General features: G+C 41.3%; 2 protein-coding genes across 4 annotated transcripts in view; both read right to left on the bottom strand.

The window, feature by feature from the left end:
* Positions 1-9,497, bottom strand: part of srebf2 (sterol regulatory element binding transcription factor 2) — a 15,809-nt gene extending 6,312 nt beyond the window's left edge. Inside the window, exons 1-10 of the mRNA XM_014012921.1 lie at positions 9,176-9,497; positions 4,258-4,631; positions 3,711-3,903; positions 3,464-3,615; positions 3,201-3,353; positions 2,827-3,111; positions 1,077-1,191; positions 846-997; positions 458-662; positions 203-378 (exon numbers count right to left, since the gene is read on the bottom strand). Coding sequence (XP_013868375.1) covers positions 203-378; positions 458-662; positions 846-997; positions 1,077-1,191; positions 2,827-3,111; positions 3,201-3,353; positions 3,464-3,615; positions 3,711-3,903; positions 4,258-4,631; positions 9,176-9,266 — 1,896 coding nt within the window. The 5' untranslated portion in view covers positions 9,267-9,497. The remainder of the gene's footprint in view (positions 1-202; positions 379-457; positions 663-845; positions 998-1,076; positions 1,192-2,826; positions 3,112-3,200; positions 3,354-3,463; positions 3,616-3,710; positions 3,904-4,257; positions 4,632-9,175) is intronic.
* Positions 9,498-10,303: 806 nt separating this feature from the next.
* Positions 10,304-14,870, bottom strand: part of LOC106520703 (protein AIG1) — a 6,273-nt gene continuing 1,706 nt past the window's right edge. For all 3 annotated transcript variants that reach the window (XM_014012922.1, XM_014012923.1, XM_014012924.1), the window contains exon 2: positions 10,304-13,566. In XM_014012922.1, coding sequence (XP_013868376.1) covers positions 11,786-13,566 — 1,781 coding nt within the window. In that variant the 3' untranslated portion in view covers positions 10,304-11,785. The remainder of the gene's footprint in view (positions 13,567-14,870) is intronic.

Here is a 14,870-nt window from a genome sequence, read left to right as displayed (position 1 = left end):
GCTGGGATGTCCTCTGTGTGTAAATAAAATGGCTCTGTCCGTGTTGAAATATATTTTTAAAAATTATAAAAACTAAACATCCTACAGTATTTTTAGTCTTTATTTTACAGTTAAAATATGTGTTTATTAAATAAAGTCTAATGTTACAACTAATCGTGCATCCCTTTAAATAGAAACGCATTCTAGTTGGTGCTGCACTCACCCTGTTGAGGTGCAGGTCTGCTTGCTTGCGGTGCCTCCAGAACGAGACAGATTTTGGCGAGTGAAGGGGTGTGATGGGCTCCCACAGGTACAGCACCCTGACGCAGCCCCACAGCGCTCCCACCCCACTCAGAACCCACACAATCACCCACGGCAGCAGACACCTCAGCCAGGATGCTGGAGAATACAAATGGAACGTGAGATGAGCTACTCCCACATCAAACCGTGACAAAACTCTGGAGCGGCCGCTGCTCACCGAAGTCCTGCGTGTGAGTAGGAAACCAGACCAGCGTTCGAGATGGGACATGACCCGCAGACAGACCCGAGTTCACCGAGGCCTCCGAGCCCAGCAGAGAGGGCAGCGGGTTTAGGGACAGACAGAAGAACGTCAGSGCGCAGAGAAGCAGGCGAGAACGATCCATCACTCCAACAGTGGAGGGCGAGTCAGGCTCACATTTTACCTGAGGAAAGGGGAGGGGCATAAAATAAGCTTCACAACAACGCTGCCCGACTGTAAAACAGTCGTCTTAATAATTAAACACGTCACAAATATTGAACATTTTTGTTTCCAGTTCTCATTGGTCTGATGGTTGCATTCATGATAACATTTAAAGTGATTTAAAGCAATCCTGGGTGGGTTTTACCTGATCGTGATCCAATAAAGGACTTCCTGGTTCAGAGTCGACGCAGTATGGAGAGAACTGATGCGGGGAGCCGGAGCCAGAATCAGAGGCTGGAGGTGACATCAWCACTACTTCCTCTTTGAGCTCCACGTCGTCAGACAGCGTGACGGGCTCTGGGATAAAAAATAAAAAATAAATTTACTCATTGAAATCTTAAATTGGTATTAATTCTGATCCAGTAAGGACACTGACTGTTCTTCTGGTTGGCCATCTTGAGGGTCAGGTTTTCTTGTCGTAGTTTTTGGTTGACCTGCTGCAGGTATTTAATGTAGTCAATAGCCTTCTTCAACACTCCTGACTTATGCATCTGAGAGGAAAAGACATGAAAGAAGATGTGAATCTGAGTGTAATGACAACAACAACATTAGTAGGGATGTCCGATTATATCGGCCTACAGATATTGTCAGTCYGATATTAGCATAAAAATGTAAAATCTCTACATATCGATATCGGTWTTTCTTCTGTTAACAATAGCCCAATAAATTATTGCCCAGATTTGACCAAAATGTGTTAATAAATGCTTGTGGTCCAGAGACATTCACCGACGCGCAATTGATGACATCATCATACTGGATTATATCAGGGAGAGCATGATCCAAACTATTGTTTGAGACAAAATGTTAAAAATAAATATGGCACTTTTTCCATAACTTCAGTGAAATGGTTTTTATTTTGTACAGACAATGTTTCCCTTTTGGAATGCATCTAGTGGGGTATTACAGTAAAAGCAGGCATAGTGTCCCTGATAGGAGATATGTGATGCCACCTTAATATCGGTTTGTAATGTCGGTTAATATCGGAATTGGAAATTAGGTGTTGAACAACATCGGCATATCGAATATCGGCAAGAAATCAATATCGAGCATCTCTAAATATTAGTTTATTTAGTTTATAGGCACCATTCAAAATTCTCAAGGTCACCTTAGAGAAATAATAAAAGAATGGTAAATGCAATCAATTAAATCAAATAACAGAATAATGGTCCAAAACAAAACAAAACAAAACAAAAACAGTAATAATTAGCCAACCAGTCATGGGAAACTGACTGCAGTTTAGGGATGCACAATACTTCGCCATTAATATCGGTTTTGGCAGACACTGGTCATTTTTTAGAATATCGGTATCGGTCCGATATGTGAAGCTGGGCTGATATTAATGTCTAATATTGATTTCTCAATTTTTAGCTTTAGTTTCTATTTTGGGAGGGGAGATGGTTGGTTGAGCAGCATCTGTTTGATCGTGATAGTGATATTGATGCTGTGTAGCCAGAGATKACTGAAGCAGGGAGCCATGTCAGAGATCTGGTTGCTTATTTACAGTATCAAGAAAAGACCCAAGTCTGTTTGTGTGTATATGTATAATATAATTTGTGTGTTTGTGTGTATATGTRTAATATAATTTGTGTGTTTGTGTGTATATGTATAATATAATTTGTGTGTTTGTGTAATTTCGGTAAATATAGATTATCAGCCATAACAGCAATAATTATATGGGATATCGATATCGGCTGAAATTTTCATATCGGTGCATCCCTATGGCAGTTCAAATGATTTATGATTACAATAAATCGGTGTTTCTAAACAGATGAGTTTAAAGACTTGAAGATGTTAAAAGAAACATAATCTTTCAAGTTCTGGGGGCAGAGGGATCCAAAGGTCAGGGACTGAGCAGCTGGAGGCTCTTGACTCCATGGTGGTCAGGTGAGCTGGGGGGAAGAGGAGGAGGATGATCTGAGATTATGGGTGTGAAGGTAACCATGGAGAAGTGAGGAAATACACGGATGAGCGAAGCTTGTTAATGGTCTTAAATGAAAGGAAGGTCTTGCAAACTGTAGAACCATATTCTGACTCACTGGATGGATTTAAGAATCAGGAGTAGATAGAGGAAGAACCAGGTAGGCTAATAAAAGCCACACAAACATAATAGTGTTTTCTTTATCTACCTTAGCATCGTTGCCCATAACYAGGTCTCTGAGCTCCACGATCTTATCGTTGATGGAGGACCTGTATCTCTTCTCGATGATGTTGTGCGTCGTCCTCCTTTCGCCCTCCTTCACCACCACTCCAGGTCCTATGCTGCCCGCCRYCACCTGGTTCTGGTCCATGCTCGGTCTTGAGACATTGGTGCAGGCGGAGGAGACTGGCGGGAGATGTTTGATGGGCAGCTTGTCTGCTCCTCCTCCCATCACGACAGGAACGGTGGTGAGGATGTTGCTGCCCATCAGCGTCTAGGAAGAGAAACCGGCGCGGGTGCAGTCTTTTAAAAACAACATTACRATGGAACCAGCTCTCACGTGACGGTGTCTGTGCTGCTTACTGGGACTTGTAAAGCTGCGTTCTGGATGGGTGTAGTCAGGGTGGTRATGCCTGCAGGGCTCTGCATGGTGGACAACACTTGTGTCCCGTCTGGTTTGAGAGTTGTGAGAACCAGTGAGTCCGTCTTAAGAATCTGAGGCTGCTGAACCAGAACCTAGGGAATGCAAAACATTTGTATAAAGCTTCTTTTTTACAGTTTTTAATAACAATAGAAAAGCTGGTTATTGAGCTTTGAGATGTCAGAGTTTCTCCAGCGTTACTTACAGGCACTTGCTGTTGCACAGTGTGAACTGCGGTGGGCGCTGTGGAGAGCGTCTGAATGGTCTGACCAGTCTGGGTCAGGACTCGCTGATGCTGGATGGTTAGCGGTTGAAGCTGTGGGGACGTCATGATGCTCTGCATTTGTGGCTGAAGGACTGGAGGAATTGAGAAAAGTGATGAGGGATTTGTGAAGTCGCTCATTTCTTTAACACTTCAAAATGTAAAACTCTGGTCCTTTCCCTGCAGTCACCTTGGAAACTGGGAGCAGGACTCTGGTGGCAGATGACAGGGTTCTGRATGAAGCGAGACTGTCCGCCGTTAGAGGCGATCATCACAGTTTGTGCTGCCTGCGTCTGGATGGGGAGGGGCGTCTGGGTGTGGGTCTGAACCAGAGTCTGGACAGGGAAGTTTTGAGTCTGCAGGGGAACAGCCTGGGTGTGCATCTACAGGAAAAACACAAAGTTTTATGTTCTGCTTTATATATATATATATATATATATATATATGTGTGTGTGTGTGTGTGCGTAGTAATAACTTTATATATCACAGTACTCTGTGTGAGACTTTAACCTGAATAAACAAGTGTTTAAATACATCCTGAGCTGGATGTGAGTTTTTTCTTGGCAGTAAAACAGAATCTTGCTCTGATGATTACATCTCTGGAAAAGTCATTTATCTCTGTATAAGACGTGCAACAGCCCAGTTTTCAGTGCACAACCTAACAGAGCATGAACATGATGTATAACAGCAGAACCAGAGGTAGAATGAATAAAACATGACTTTTAAATGTTTCATACCTGGATGGTTTGTGGGGCAGTCTGCTGGAGCTGCGGCTGGATGGACTGGACCACCTGAGGCCGTGGCTGCAGCAGCAGGGGGCTGCGGGTCACCTGTTGATGCACTGAAGGAGTGGTGACGGGGGAGGGCGTCTGTGCGGGAGTGAGGGGAGGGGTCAGGGGTACAGACTGGAGGGACAACGACTGGGAGGAGGAGAGGCCGACGGTGCTCTGGTAGGAAGCAGCGGCTGGCGTCTGAGGGGTCTGAGGGGTCTGAATGGTTGGCTGCAGGGCAGAGCTGACGCTGCTGGTTTGTAGCGGGCCCCCTGTGGTCATCTGGTCCTCAAACATGTCGGGGAAGTCCCCCACCTGGTTGCTGACAWACTGCAGCATCTCTACGCAGATTTAAGACAAAATGTATTTACATTTTTAAGAAAAGCAGGAGAATGATTTTACTTTATAGCATCCAGGATAGCCTACACTTATTTTTTTAAGAAAATGGCTGTCCTAAAACCTCGTAAAAGGCAGTAAATCTGTGTCGGTGCAGGCTTTATTAAGATGTCCTAATCTTGCTAACAGATAAAACGACAGGCTGACCTTGAAATGACACATTTCTCAGAGGCATTGTTACTGTTCAGGTCATAAATCAATACAAAACAGCCTTCAAACAGAAAACCTTGAGGAAAATAAGCTGTAACCCTGATGGTCCTAAACAACAATGGCAGATAATGCAGCTATAACAATGGTGTCCTCTGCTCATGTTGTTGAACACATTTAACACAATAACAAAGGATTACTGGTATAGTTGTATAATTTCCTCATTTGCTAGTTTATAACCTGAATCTATGTCAAATTATAACTTCATTACAATGTGTTAGATATGATGATTAGTGTTTTTAGGAAAATAAATAAGTTAACTGGACCCATTTTTATTATTTTAATTTAATAAAACATTTAGAATATAATCTTGCCAAACAAATCTCTTTAAAAAACTAATCATAAATGCAAAATAATGATCATTTGTGATGAAATTCAAAGGCTGTTTTATTCATTTGCTTCACAGTTTCACAAGTTTAACATGGAGCACTCTGTTCATCACTGCTCAACTACTACAGAACTCATGTTAAAAACAGATTTCCTGTTTGATCAGCGTATCTTCAGCTGTCAGGGTCACCAGACTGTAGCCTTGAACTTAGTTCTGCTGTGAGACAATCAGACCAGACAATTCAACAAAGAGCATGTTTATGGACTCTATGAGAGAGTGGTTTTAAAACCCATGGTTACCTGCAGACGTCACATGAACAGCCACAGATTTCATTCTGACCATATATTTGGTTAATAAATTGATGGATGTTTATGTTTTTTTTCTTCTATGAACTAGAACTCCAAGTTCTTTCTTAGTTCACACTACTGTGAAAGTATTTTTAAACTTTTCAACTTTTCTGCATTTTTTCTGCTGGTTATATTAGCTGCATGAAAGACTGTTCTCTGAGAAGATTTGGATACAAGAACAGACGTTGAAACCTCAAAGATTAGTTGGATACAAATAAAATATAATGCAAGGACATTTGTTACTGAAGTATTCTCAGCTGTGTGAGCTTTTGTTTGACAGAATCATCTAAAAAAATGGTGCTGCACAGAAAGTATTCATTTAAAAGATTATCTGGTTGATCTGGGCCACAAGCTGCTGGAATGAATACAGGTATGACACTAAACACTGTTTATTCTGAGTCCATCAGACTGACAAGGCTTTGTAGTAGAAGGGTCCAGGTGCTGAAGTCCAGTCCTTTCACAAACTGAAAACATTTGGAGCATCATGATGTAAAAAAGTGGGAAAAATATTTCCCAACTTTTTTATGTTTTGCTGTCATCAAATTACCAACTTTATTTTGTCCTAAGAATAGGACGATATCTAAATCTAAACCAATGAGGTTAACTGTGTTMCATTGTGAATAAAATACGGGTTTCTAAAATTTACAAATCATTGAATTTTATTTACATTTTACACAGAGCCCCAACTTTTCAGAATTGAGGTTGTAGGTAATTCCTGCACATATTGACAGTGATATTATTTACTAATGTTCAGCTGAAACACTTAGTGGTGAAAAGTGCAGGTATGTAAACCCCACAGAAACACAGCAGGAGCCATCTGACCTTCCTGCTGGTGTTGAACGTATTGTAGGTACAAAGTGAACAAAGTGCACGATGTGAAACTTGAAAGAAAACTCATCTCCTGTTGTATAAAGTGAAATGCTGCYTCATCTACAGGCACAAAATGAGGACAGAAAGAACTATGCTGACGTYGTTAGTCAAAATCTGTCATTTGGAAATGATTTTGTTGCAAAGTCAAACAGTTATTAAAGCAATAATTTCCACAACCCATGCTGATGCACAGGAAAAGTGGAAGGGAATGAACTAGTTACAATAAATGATTGGCTCCAGAGGAACCCAGTTAGAAACAAAAATGTAATTTAGAGTGAAAATAAGTCAGAATCAGAAACTTTTATGTGAATCTGGTGAAGAGGGGATTGGACGAAGTGGTTGTTTACCAACTTTGAAACAAAAATTTAGTTCCTGCATTATACATGAAAGTGATGGTMTGGACATAGACAACTCTAGGTTTTGGTCTCCCACCCATTATCAACACATTATCTGTGCCCTCGTGCAATCCTGCTTCCATTTGCTCACCCAACACTTCCAACATCTACTCCCCTCATATACACTAGCATAAAAAAAGCCACCGTGAAAATGAAAACTTATGCAAAACATATTCCCTAATGATTGTCATCACGTATAAAAATATCAATTTCATGGGAAAAAAATGTGACCGATGAGGGACCGGGATGTGGCAGGTTTGATAGCCCACCAAAGATCCTAAGCCGCATTCCAGGCACTTAAATRGCTGCCTGCTGCTCCATCATGTACAGCATGTGTGATGGGTSAAATGCAGAGAACAMATTTAGTCATTGTTCCGGCACGTACAATGTTAACAATATAACATCACAATATCACTTTCCGTCTTTTACACCTGGTTTACTTTGGGACCCCAGGTCAACAACAGCACCTGTTTGTTGTTTTAAACACACTGCACTTTTGAGACTGTCTTGAGACGGCACCAATTAAAAACAAGCTAAACCCAACGGCGATGTTGTTTTATTATTGCACCTAGGGTCTTTAACCAGCAGCCCCTCATATACTCGTATTTTTACGGCCACATAGATTCTCCTCTATGAGGGACAGATCGTTAGTGACAAATCAGGACAAAGCAACTTGGAGGTACAAAAATTTCAATAAAGTTGACACTAAGGATAAATCTGTACAGAGAGTAGTTACTAAGGTGGAGGATAGCAACAAAAAGAGGTTAGACAATCAGAATTGCAGTTGCTAAATTGGGAGAATAGCACTGTTTTTTTATATATAAATAAAGGACTGAGCCGAAAAGCACACAGGCAGTCTGATAAAAGACTTGATCTATTTTTGGATTTATAAAAAAAACTATAACTCTACATATCACAGAGATAATGAAAGATGATTGACTTTAAAAACACAAAAAGAGCTAAAATTCACTCGTTTTTATAAACTTAGCACAAAAAGATAGATTTTAGAAAAAACATTTCTTTGTTGTAACAATGCTTTTTTGGCAACAAACCTTATATTGTTGTAAAGCCTGTTAATTTACCTTTTAAATGGAGCCACATTTAAGAAACAAGCATTTGTGGGATAAGCGGTAGAGCTGAGTATGTGTGTTGCGTGAAAATTTGACAAATCTCCTCTGCCAAACAGATAATTTTGCTCTTCACACTTGTTTTGAGCTTCTGGTACTTCTAGGTGCCTGCTATAAGATTTATYGCCAAGAAGCATTGTGACAACAAAGAAATAATCGACCAAACACAAATTTCCTTACGTTTTGTGTTACGTTTAGATATTAAGCTAAAATTTGAAGTGGTAGTCACAGGGACTGATCTCCAAAATGTATTCTACGCACCAACAAATTGTCCAACATCGTTGTTTAAAATTGTGTAACTAATATGTCATTCATTTTGTCTGATCAGGATTCAGTAACCCCCCGTCCCCGGCCCAATTCTGGTGACTCTGCACTCATCAGCTCAGTCCTTTCATTGTGAGATAAACCTGTTTGCTGCTGGAGGCTGCAGTGCTCAAAACTGGACCTTTAATGTTGGAGAACAAATAGTGCTTAATCTAATCTACAAAAAAGTTTCACACTGAGGCAAAAATAAAAATTACAGTGATGTTTCTTAAAATATTTCAGCATTGTAAAAAAAGCTGCAATGTTTTCTGATTTGTATTTTTCTCCCCATTTTTTGTTCATCTTGTTAAGTAGTTAATTTTTTTTCATTGGTTTGTTATTTTCCTGTGATTCTGTCTGTTTTTCATAAATGTTGTCCTGTTTTACTTAATATACATAATTAAAAAATTGTATTGTTTATTAAATAAAAAATACAAATCCCACGACCACCTAAACACAACCCTTCAATACATAATACATATGTTTAAAAATGACAAAAAAGTCTTGAAGTCAACATTTATTTAATCCTAAAACTATTCCAAGAAGACTGCCATAGTCTGAGAAGATTCTTACTCATTGTTTTCATCTGTTCTCAGATTAGTGACAGTCTATAAATAAAATTCAGTCTTCTCCTTTTGCAGTCAGTGATGATTGAAAATATAAATAAAAAATACCTAAAACCAAAAATCAAAATGTCACAGCACGTCTAAATATYAACTACACTAAACAAGAACATTAAGCCATAGATATGAACAACAAATTAGTCATTTTACTTAAATAACACTGAAAGTTTAGCTTGTCACGAGCTGTTAGGCTAAATTTCAGAGTTATTATTGGCAGACTGTCTCTGGAAACAGGCCAACATTTAAACAAACAACAACAAACAGCGTCGGATGAGACCAATCGACTCACCGTCAAAGTCTCCTAAAGTAAACTCGTCCCCCAACTCCGCTAAAGTTGAGTCCATGTTGTCCATAGGAGTGATGTACTCTCCAGTGTCCATCCCGTCCGTCAGCGGCTCGACTCCCCGGCTGTCACCGGAGTGTTGCAGGAGACAAGACCCAACACCAGCGAGCTCCACTCACCCGTCTCCACAAGGCCCTTATCTGAGCTAAAATAACAATTTAAAAAAAATAAAACTATAAAACCTCAAAGGAGGACAGACGTTACCGTCAAATTCATCCCGGACCAATTTATTTTTCAACGGGACGCCATCTTGTTTTACGCTAATTACGTCATTCACAAACAGAAGCTGTGGCCCAAAGCCGCGTCTGATTGGCTAAAACCTAGTTGTTCTTGTCATGAGACCAGTTCCTGTCCTCCAATGAGGAGGCTGCATTTACTGTGGTGTGATAGTACGTCAAGCATCAGAAGCTGGTGTGTCATTTAAATGAACCGCCCCGTTTGTTTTTTCCTAAAAATAAAAGAAAACTCAGGAGACAAATCAACACATTGATAATAATAATGGTTAAAAACATCAGGTTACATCCACACTGCAGACATGTTATTTATCCAACTTAAATCTACATTTAAATGATCTGATGCAAAGCCAATTGCTAAAATGCACTATATTGCCAAAAGTCTTTGCTCACCCATCCAAATGACTGCACCAGTGCACAAAGCAAGGTCCATACAGACATGGATGTCAGAGTCTGGTGTGGAYGAACTTGACTGACCTGCACAGAGTCCTGACCTCAACCTGATAGAACACCTTTGGGATGAATTAGAGGCGACTGAGAGCCAGGCCTTCTCCAACATCAGTGTGTGACCTCACAAATATGCTTCTGGAAGAACGGTCAAAAATCCCCATAAACACACTCCTAAACCCTGAGGACAGCCTTCAGAAGAGTTGAAGCTGTTCTAGCTGCAAAGGATGGACCAACGTCACGTTGAACCCTGTGGTATACGTGAGTCAAGGCAGGTGAGCAAATACTTTAGTGTATGTTGTAATATGTTTACAAATAAATGCAATGTCCTCAAACACAAATGAACCAAAACAGCACATTTTTTTGCAAGCTACACTTAAAAATGACAAGGCACTTCATCATTAATTCAATTACATTTTATTCTTTTTATACTGCAGAAAAAACACAAATATGTGGAAACTTGAATACAATGCTCTTGCAGTAAAATAAAACAAAGAGCACAGAGCAATAAAGAAATGCTTATGAACTGAAATAATCAAGTTTTCAATAAACTAAGTGATACATTGTCACAAAGCAGTGCAACACACTCAAAGTGCAACTATTTTAGGATTTAAAATGAATTATTTTAATAAAAACAAATTACTGCAATAAAATTAACTCCTACAGCAAATCAGCAAATAAGGACATTTTGTCCTTATTTGTTATCTGTTTTGTCACAAGCTGAAAAACACAACATTTCCAAACAATTTTTTGTTATTATTTTTGTTTTCCTATATTTATTGATGAAATTTGATGAAATTTTAAAAATCTTATTCTGATACAAAATCCAGTGGCGAACAACTCATTTTAAATATTTGATGGATGTTTTCTCAAAACAAGGAAGTGTTTTAATAAATCAGGCCAGCATTAAGCCACGAAACGCAGTCATCAGTTCTGAACTGTTTAACTAACCGTTTGATAAAAACATTTCTACTTTTTCCTCTCAAAATGTAATGTCTATTCATAAAACATTTCTTGCATCATACTGATAACATTAATATTTATTTTAGTGCTGGGCATAGATGTTTTTTTTAAAAAATCCAACTAAGTTTATATTTTTTTAATCGCGACCAATCGCATTATGCGTAAAATGAAATTATGACGCAAAGATGTTTAGAGCAGTTTTAAGGTACTCTTTTATAAAAAGAGAGGTTCAATGCATTTAAAAAAACTTTTAACAAATAAAGCAACTCAATCTGTGTATGGTTCGTTCATTTTTCTCCCTCTCTCTCTATACGGCCCTGACGGCCATCAAGATCCCACCACCTGCTTACTGTTGTGTTTGTGTGTTCATATCCAACGAGCAGACTCAAAAAAAAAAATTAAACTTACAGTGTTAGCACACGTTACAATAATTACCACCATTAAGTAGGGGTGGGTAAAAATATAGATTTATAAATGCATTCCAATATATTTTTTCCAGTTCAATATCGATTCAGAAAATCCTTAAATTTAATTCAATCTCATTTTTTTTGTTTACCCTCCATATTTAGAACAAGTATTGTGCTACTGCTTTATTTTCTCATGTTATTTTTCAAAATATCAATGTATACTATTTCTGTTTATATGAGCGAGAAAATAAGCATCTACATTCAAACAAGGACTTTAATGAATTACTTGTGTACTGAAAATGATATTGAAGCATTTAAAGAAATATTGAATCAAACTGTGACCCAAAGAATTTAAAYCAAATTGAATTGTGACATTTTTAACACCAAGCCCTGCTGTTAAGCACCGGTTGAGTTAACGTGATAATAACACGTTAACGTGCCCAGCRCTAATTTATTTATGTGAAATCAAAACTGAAAAACATTAAAATTATTTCAGTTTTGAGAGTTTATTTGTTCCAGTAGATTTCATAAGATTTCTTTTCAGAGTAGCGGGTTTCTGCTGAACCGGTTCCAGATCTCACTTTCTCCTTCACCACCTTCACCACCAGACCACCCGCCAGAGCCACTCCTGCTGCAGCTTTGCCAATCTCAGCCACCGCGCTCAAGATGCTTGTCGCCACGGTGCCCCAGTGGTTGGGTACGACCCCTGTGGTCACCGAGACCACCCCAGTCCCTGTTGCGTCACACGCAGCCCCCGCCGACCCGACAGCCACCTCCTGAGCTAAAGTTGCAGCAGACTGAGGTGGTCCCGCAGCAGCAGAGGCCAGTGCGTGCTGCGGTGCTGCTGAGGCTGCAGTTTCTGCTCCGCCAAGAGCTGCTCCCTCCAGAGCCGCACCTAAAGCAGCCCCAGCCCCCAGGGCACACCCCACACCTGCTGCAGCCCCCACAGCAGAGGCTCCCATCAGGCTCACCTGACCCAGAGCATCTAAAGCGCCCTCCCGAGGACTCGCCGCCTCTGTGCCGGCGACAGCTCCAACGTAGCCCCCCAGAACCCCGCCTGTCGCCGCCCCCAGAGCCACAGCCGTTTTTCCGGACGCCGCTGCCACCACGGCCCCTACGGCGTTCCCCACGCCTGCTCCTCCTGCCGCGGACACCCCGGCTAACTGTCCCGCAGCAAAGCCGACAGAGTTTCCTACGAGGGATGCCCCCGCTGCAGCTGCTAAAGGAGCAGCGGCCCCGAACACCACCCCGACCGCCATGCCCGTGGCTCCAGCAGCCACCAGGGCCTTCACTCTGTCCAGGACATTAGCAGAGAGGGCAGCCTCCCTCCTCAGACGGCTCAAGGACGAACGGAGGGAGTGTCGCCTGCGGACCACCCCGCTGACACCCTGACGCCTCGCTCTGAACCCATCYCTCAGGAGGCCGAAACCGTTTCCTCTCTCAAAATGAATCTGCTCGTCGTTTTCTCGAACGGACTCCGAGTCACGCACGCTTCGTTTGGTGACTTCACTTCCTTCCTCGCCCTCTGCTTGCCCTCGCTCCCTCAGCATCCTCGTCTGCTCCGTCACGACGGCAGCCTCGGCCTCCAAAAGCACAGCGTTGGTGTAAAACCTCCCGTTATTCAGCCGCACCATCTCGTCCACTTTCCTCAGCAGCTCTTTAACYTGCGTGGAGTTACGGGGGTCTCTGTTGTTGAGTGCGTGGTATCGACGCCCGCACCTGTCAATCAGAGCTTTGAGCCCAGCCGGCGCAGTCTCTCTYAGATATTCCTCAATCCCAGTTCCCTCCAGGTCGTCCCCCCGGGTAAAAAGAACCACAGTGTGGTGACGGACAGCAGCTTCTCCAAATATCTGGCTCAGCCGGCTCACGGCCCGGTCCTCGTTGTCCGTGTACCGACCGACCGGCACCACGAGAAGGAACGCGTGTGGCCCGGGGGCCGACAGAGACRCACATTTGGCGATCTCTGCGTGCGTCTGCTCCACGCTGAGGTCAGTGTCCCCGAAGCCCGGCATGTCGACCACCGTCACCCTCCTCTTCCTCCTGGCCCGGTCTCGGACCTCTGCACCCTCTTCCTCGGTGAGCTCAGTGCTCCCGAGCTCGCAAATCCGGGTGACAGAGCTGGCGCTGACCTGCGACAGGAAGTGCCTGCGGCCCAGGATGGTGTTTCCAGACGCGCTCTTGCCGGATCCGGTCCGCCCAACGAGGACCAGCCTGAGTTCGAACAGGTCTCCGTCACAGTCAGCCTCCATCTCAGCTGGTTCCTTTCCCTCACCCTGTGATGGAAAAACTGGAACAGAAAAAAAAGGTAATTTGTTGAAACAGTTCATGTTAAAAAGTTCAGTGATTTAGGAATTTGGCAGTTAATAAATGCTGTCTTTTCTCTCCCATGTTAATGAGAGGAGCAGAGACCTGCTAAYAGGAGCTCAAGATGTTCTGAAAAAATAAAAGAAATAAATTAAAGACAAAATGAATCTCTTGACAAAATACTGATTGGTACTTTAAATGCTGTTAATATAAAGCTGCCTGGTAGTGACACTTATGACCCATCACTTAAAGTCAGGTGATAATGTAATTACTTGATTTGTGTAGGGATGCACCGATAGGAAAATTTCAGCCGATATCGATATCTGATATAATTATTGCTGTTATGGCTGATAACCGATATTTACCGATATTACACAAACACACAAATTATATTATACATATACACACAAACACACTTGGGTCTTTTTTTGATACCGTAAATAAATAACCAGACTTCTGACAYGGCTCCCTGCTTCAGTTATTTCTGGCTGTGCAGCATCAAAATCACTATTATGATCAAACAGACGCCGCTCAACCAACCATCTCCCCTCCCAAAACACAAACACAAAGATAAAAAGTGGGAAATCAATATTGGACATAAACATTGGCCCAGTTTTACATATCGGACCAATACCGATATTCTAAAAAATTGCCAATACCGGCCGATACCGATATCAATACMGATATATCGTGGATCCCTAGATTTGTGTGTGCGATTTTTTTATTTGTCTGTTAATAAAATATATCATGACCCACAGGATGGATGCTAATTAAACTTGAAAAGTAATCCCTGAAAGTGTTGACAACTGATTAGCTTTAAAAGTCAATTCAAGATGGCTGCCATTGTCAACAAACCTTTAAAAAAATCCTAAAAATAGCCACAACTCTGTCACTTTTACAGATACTGAGCTAAAATGTGTAACAGCAGCTGAGAGTCACACATATTTGGTCTCTCTCTCAAACTTTTCTACATAACATTCTTTTCAAGAATTGACAAAAAAGGCTGAAACACTGATTTTTTTTAAGATAATGTGATGCTAATTTAAAACGCCGGCATCAAAAGTGCCAGATGACATGCGTTCCTGTAAAGAACGTCAAGCCAATAATTTATGAAGCGGATGTCTGCGTGAACCTCATAATAAAGCGTGCAAGAAAATGTTTATCTAATCAAAGTTAAATTAGCTTTATTGATTTTAAATTTTGATTAATATTACCTAAGAGATCAATGAGTTTTCTAATTTATAAAGTGGTAAAACTGAAGTGCTCTCTCTCTCTCTGTATGTATAT

This window comes from Austrofundulus limnaeus, unplaced genomic scaffold, assembly GCF_001266775.1.
Source record: "Austrofundulus limnaeus strain Quisiro unplaced genomic scaffold, Austrofundulus_limnaeus-1.0 Scaffold96, whole genome shotgun sequence".
Taxonomy (NCBI): Eukaryota; Metazoa; Chordata; class Actinopteri; order Cyprinodontiformes; family Rivulidae; genus Austrofundulus; species Austrofundulus limnaeus.
The sequence above is the reverse complement of the archived record's forward strand: the minus strand, read 5'-3'. Positions and strand labels throughout refer to the sequence as shown.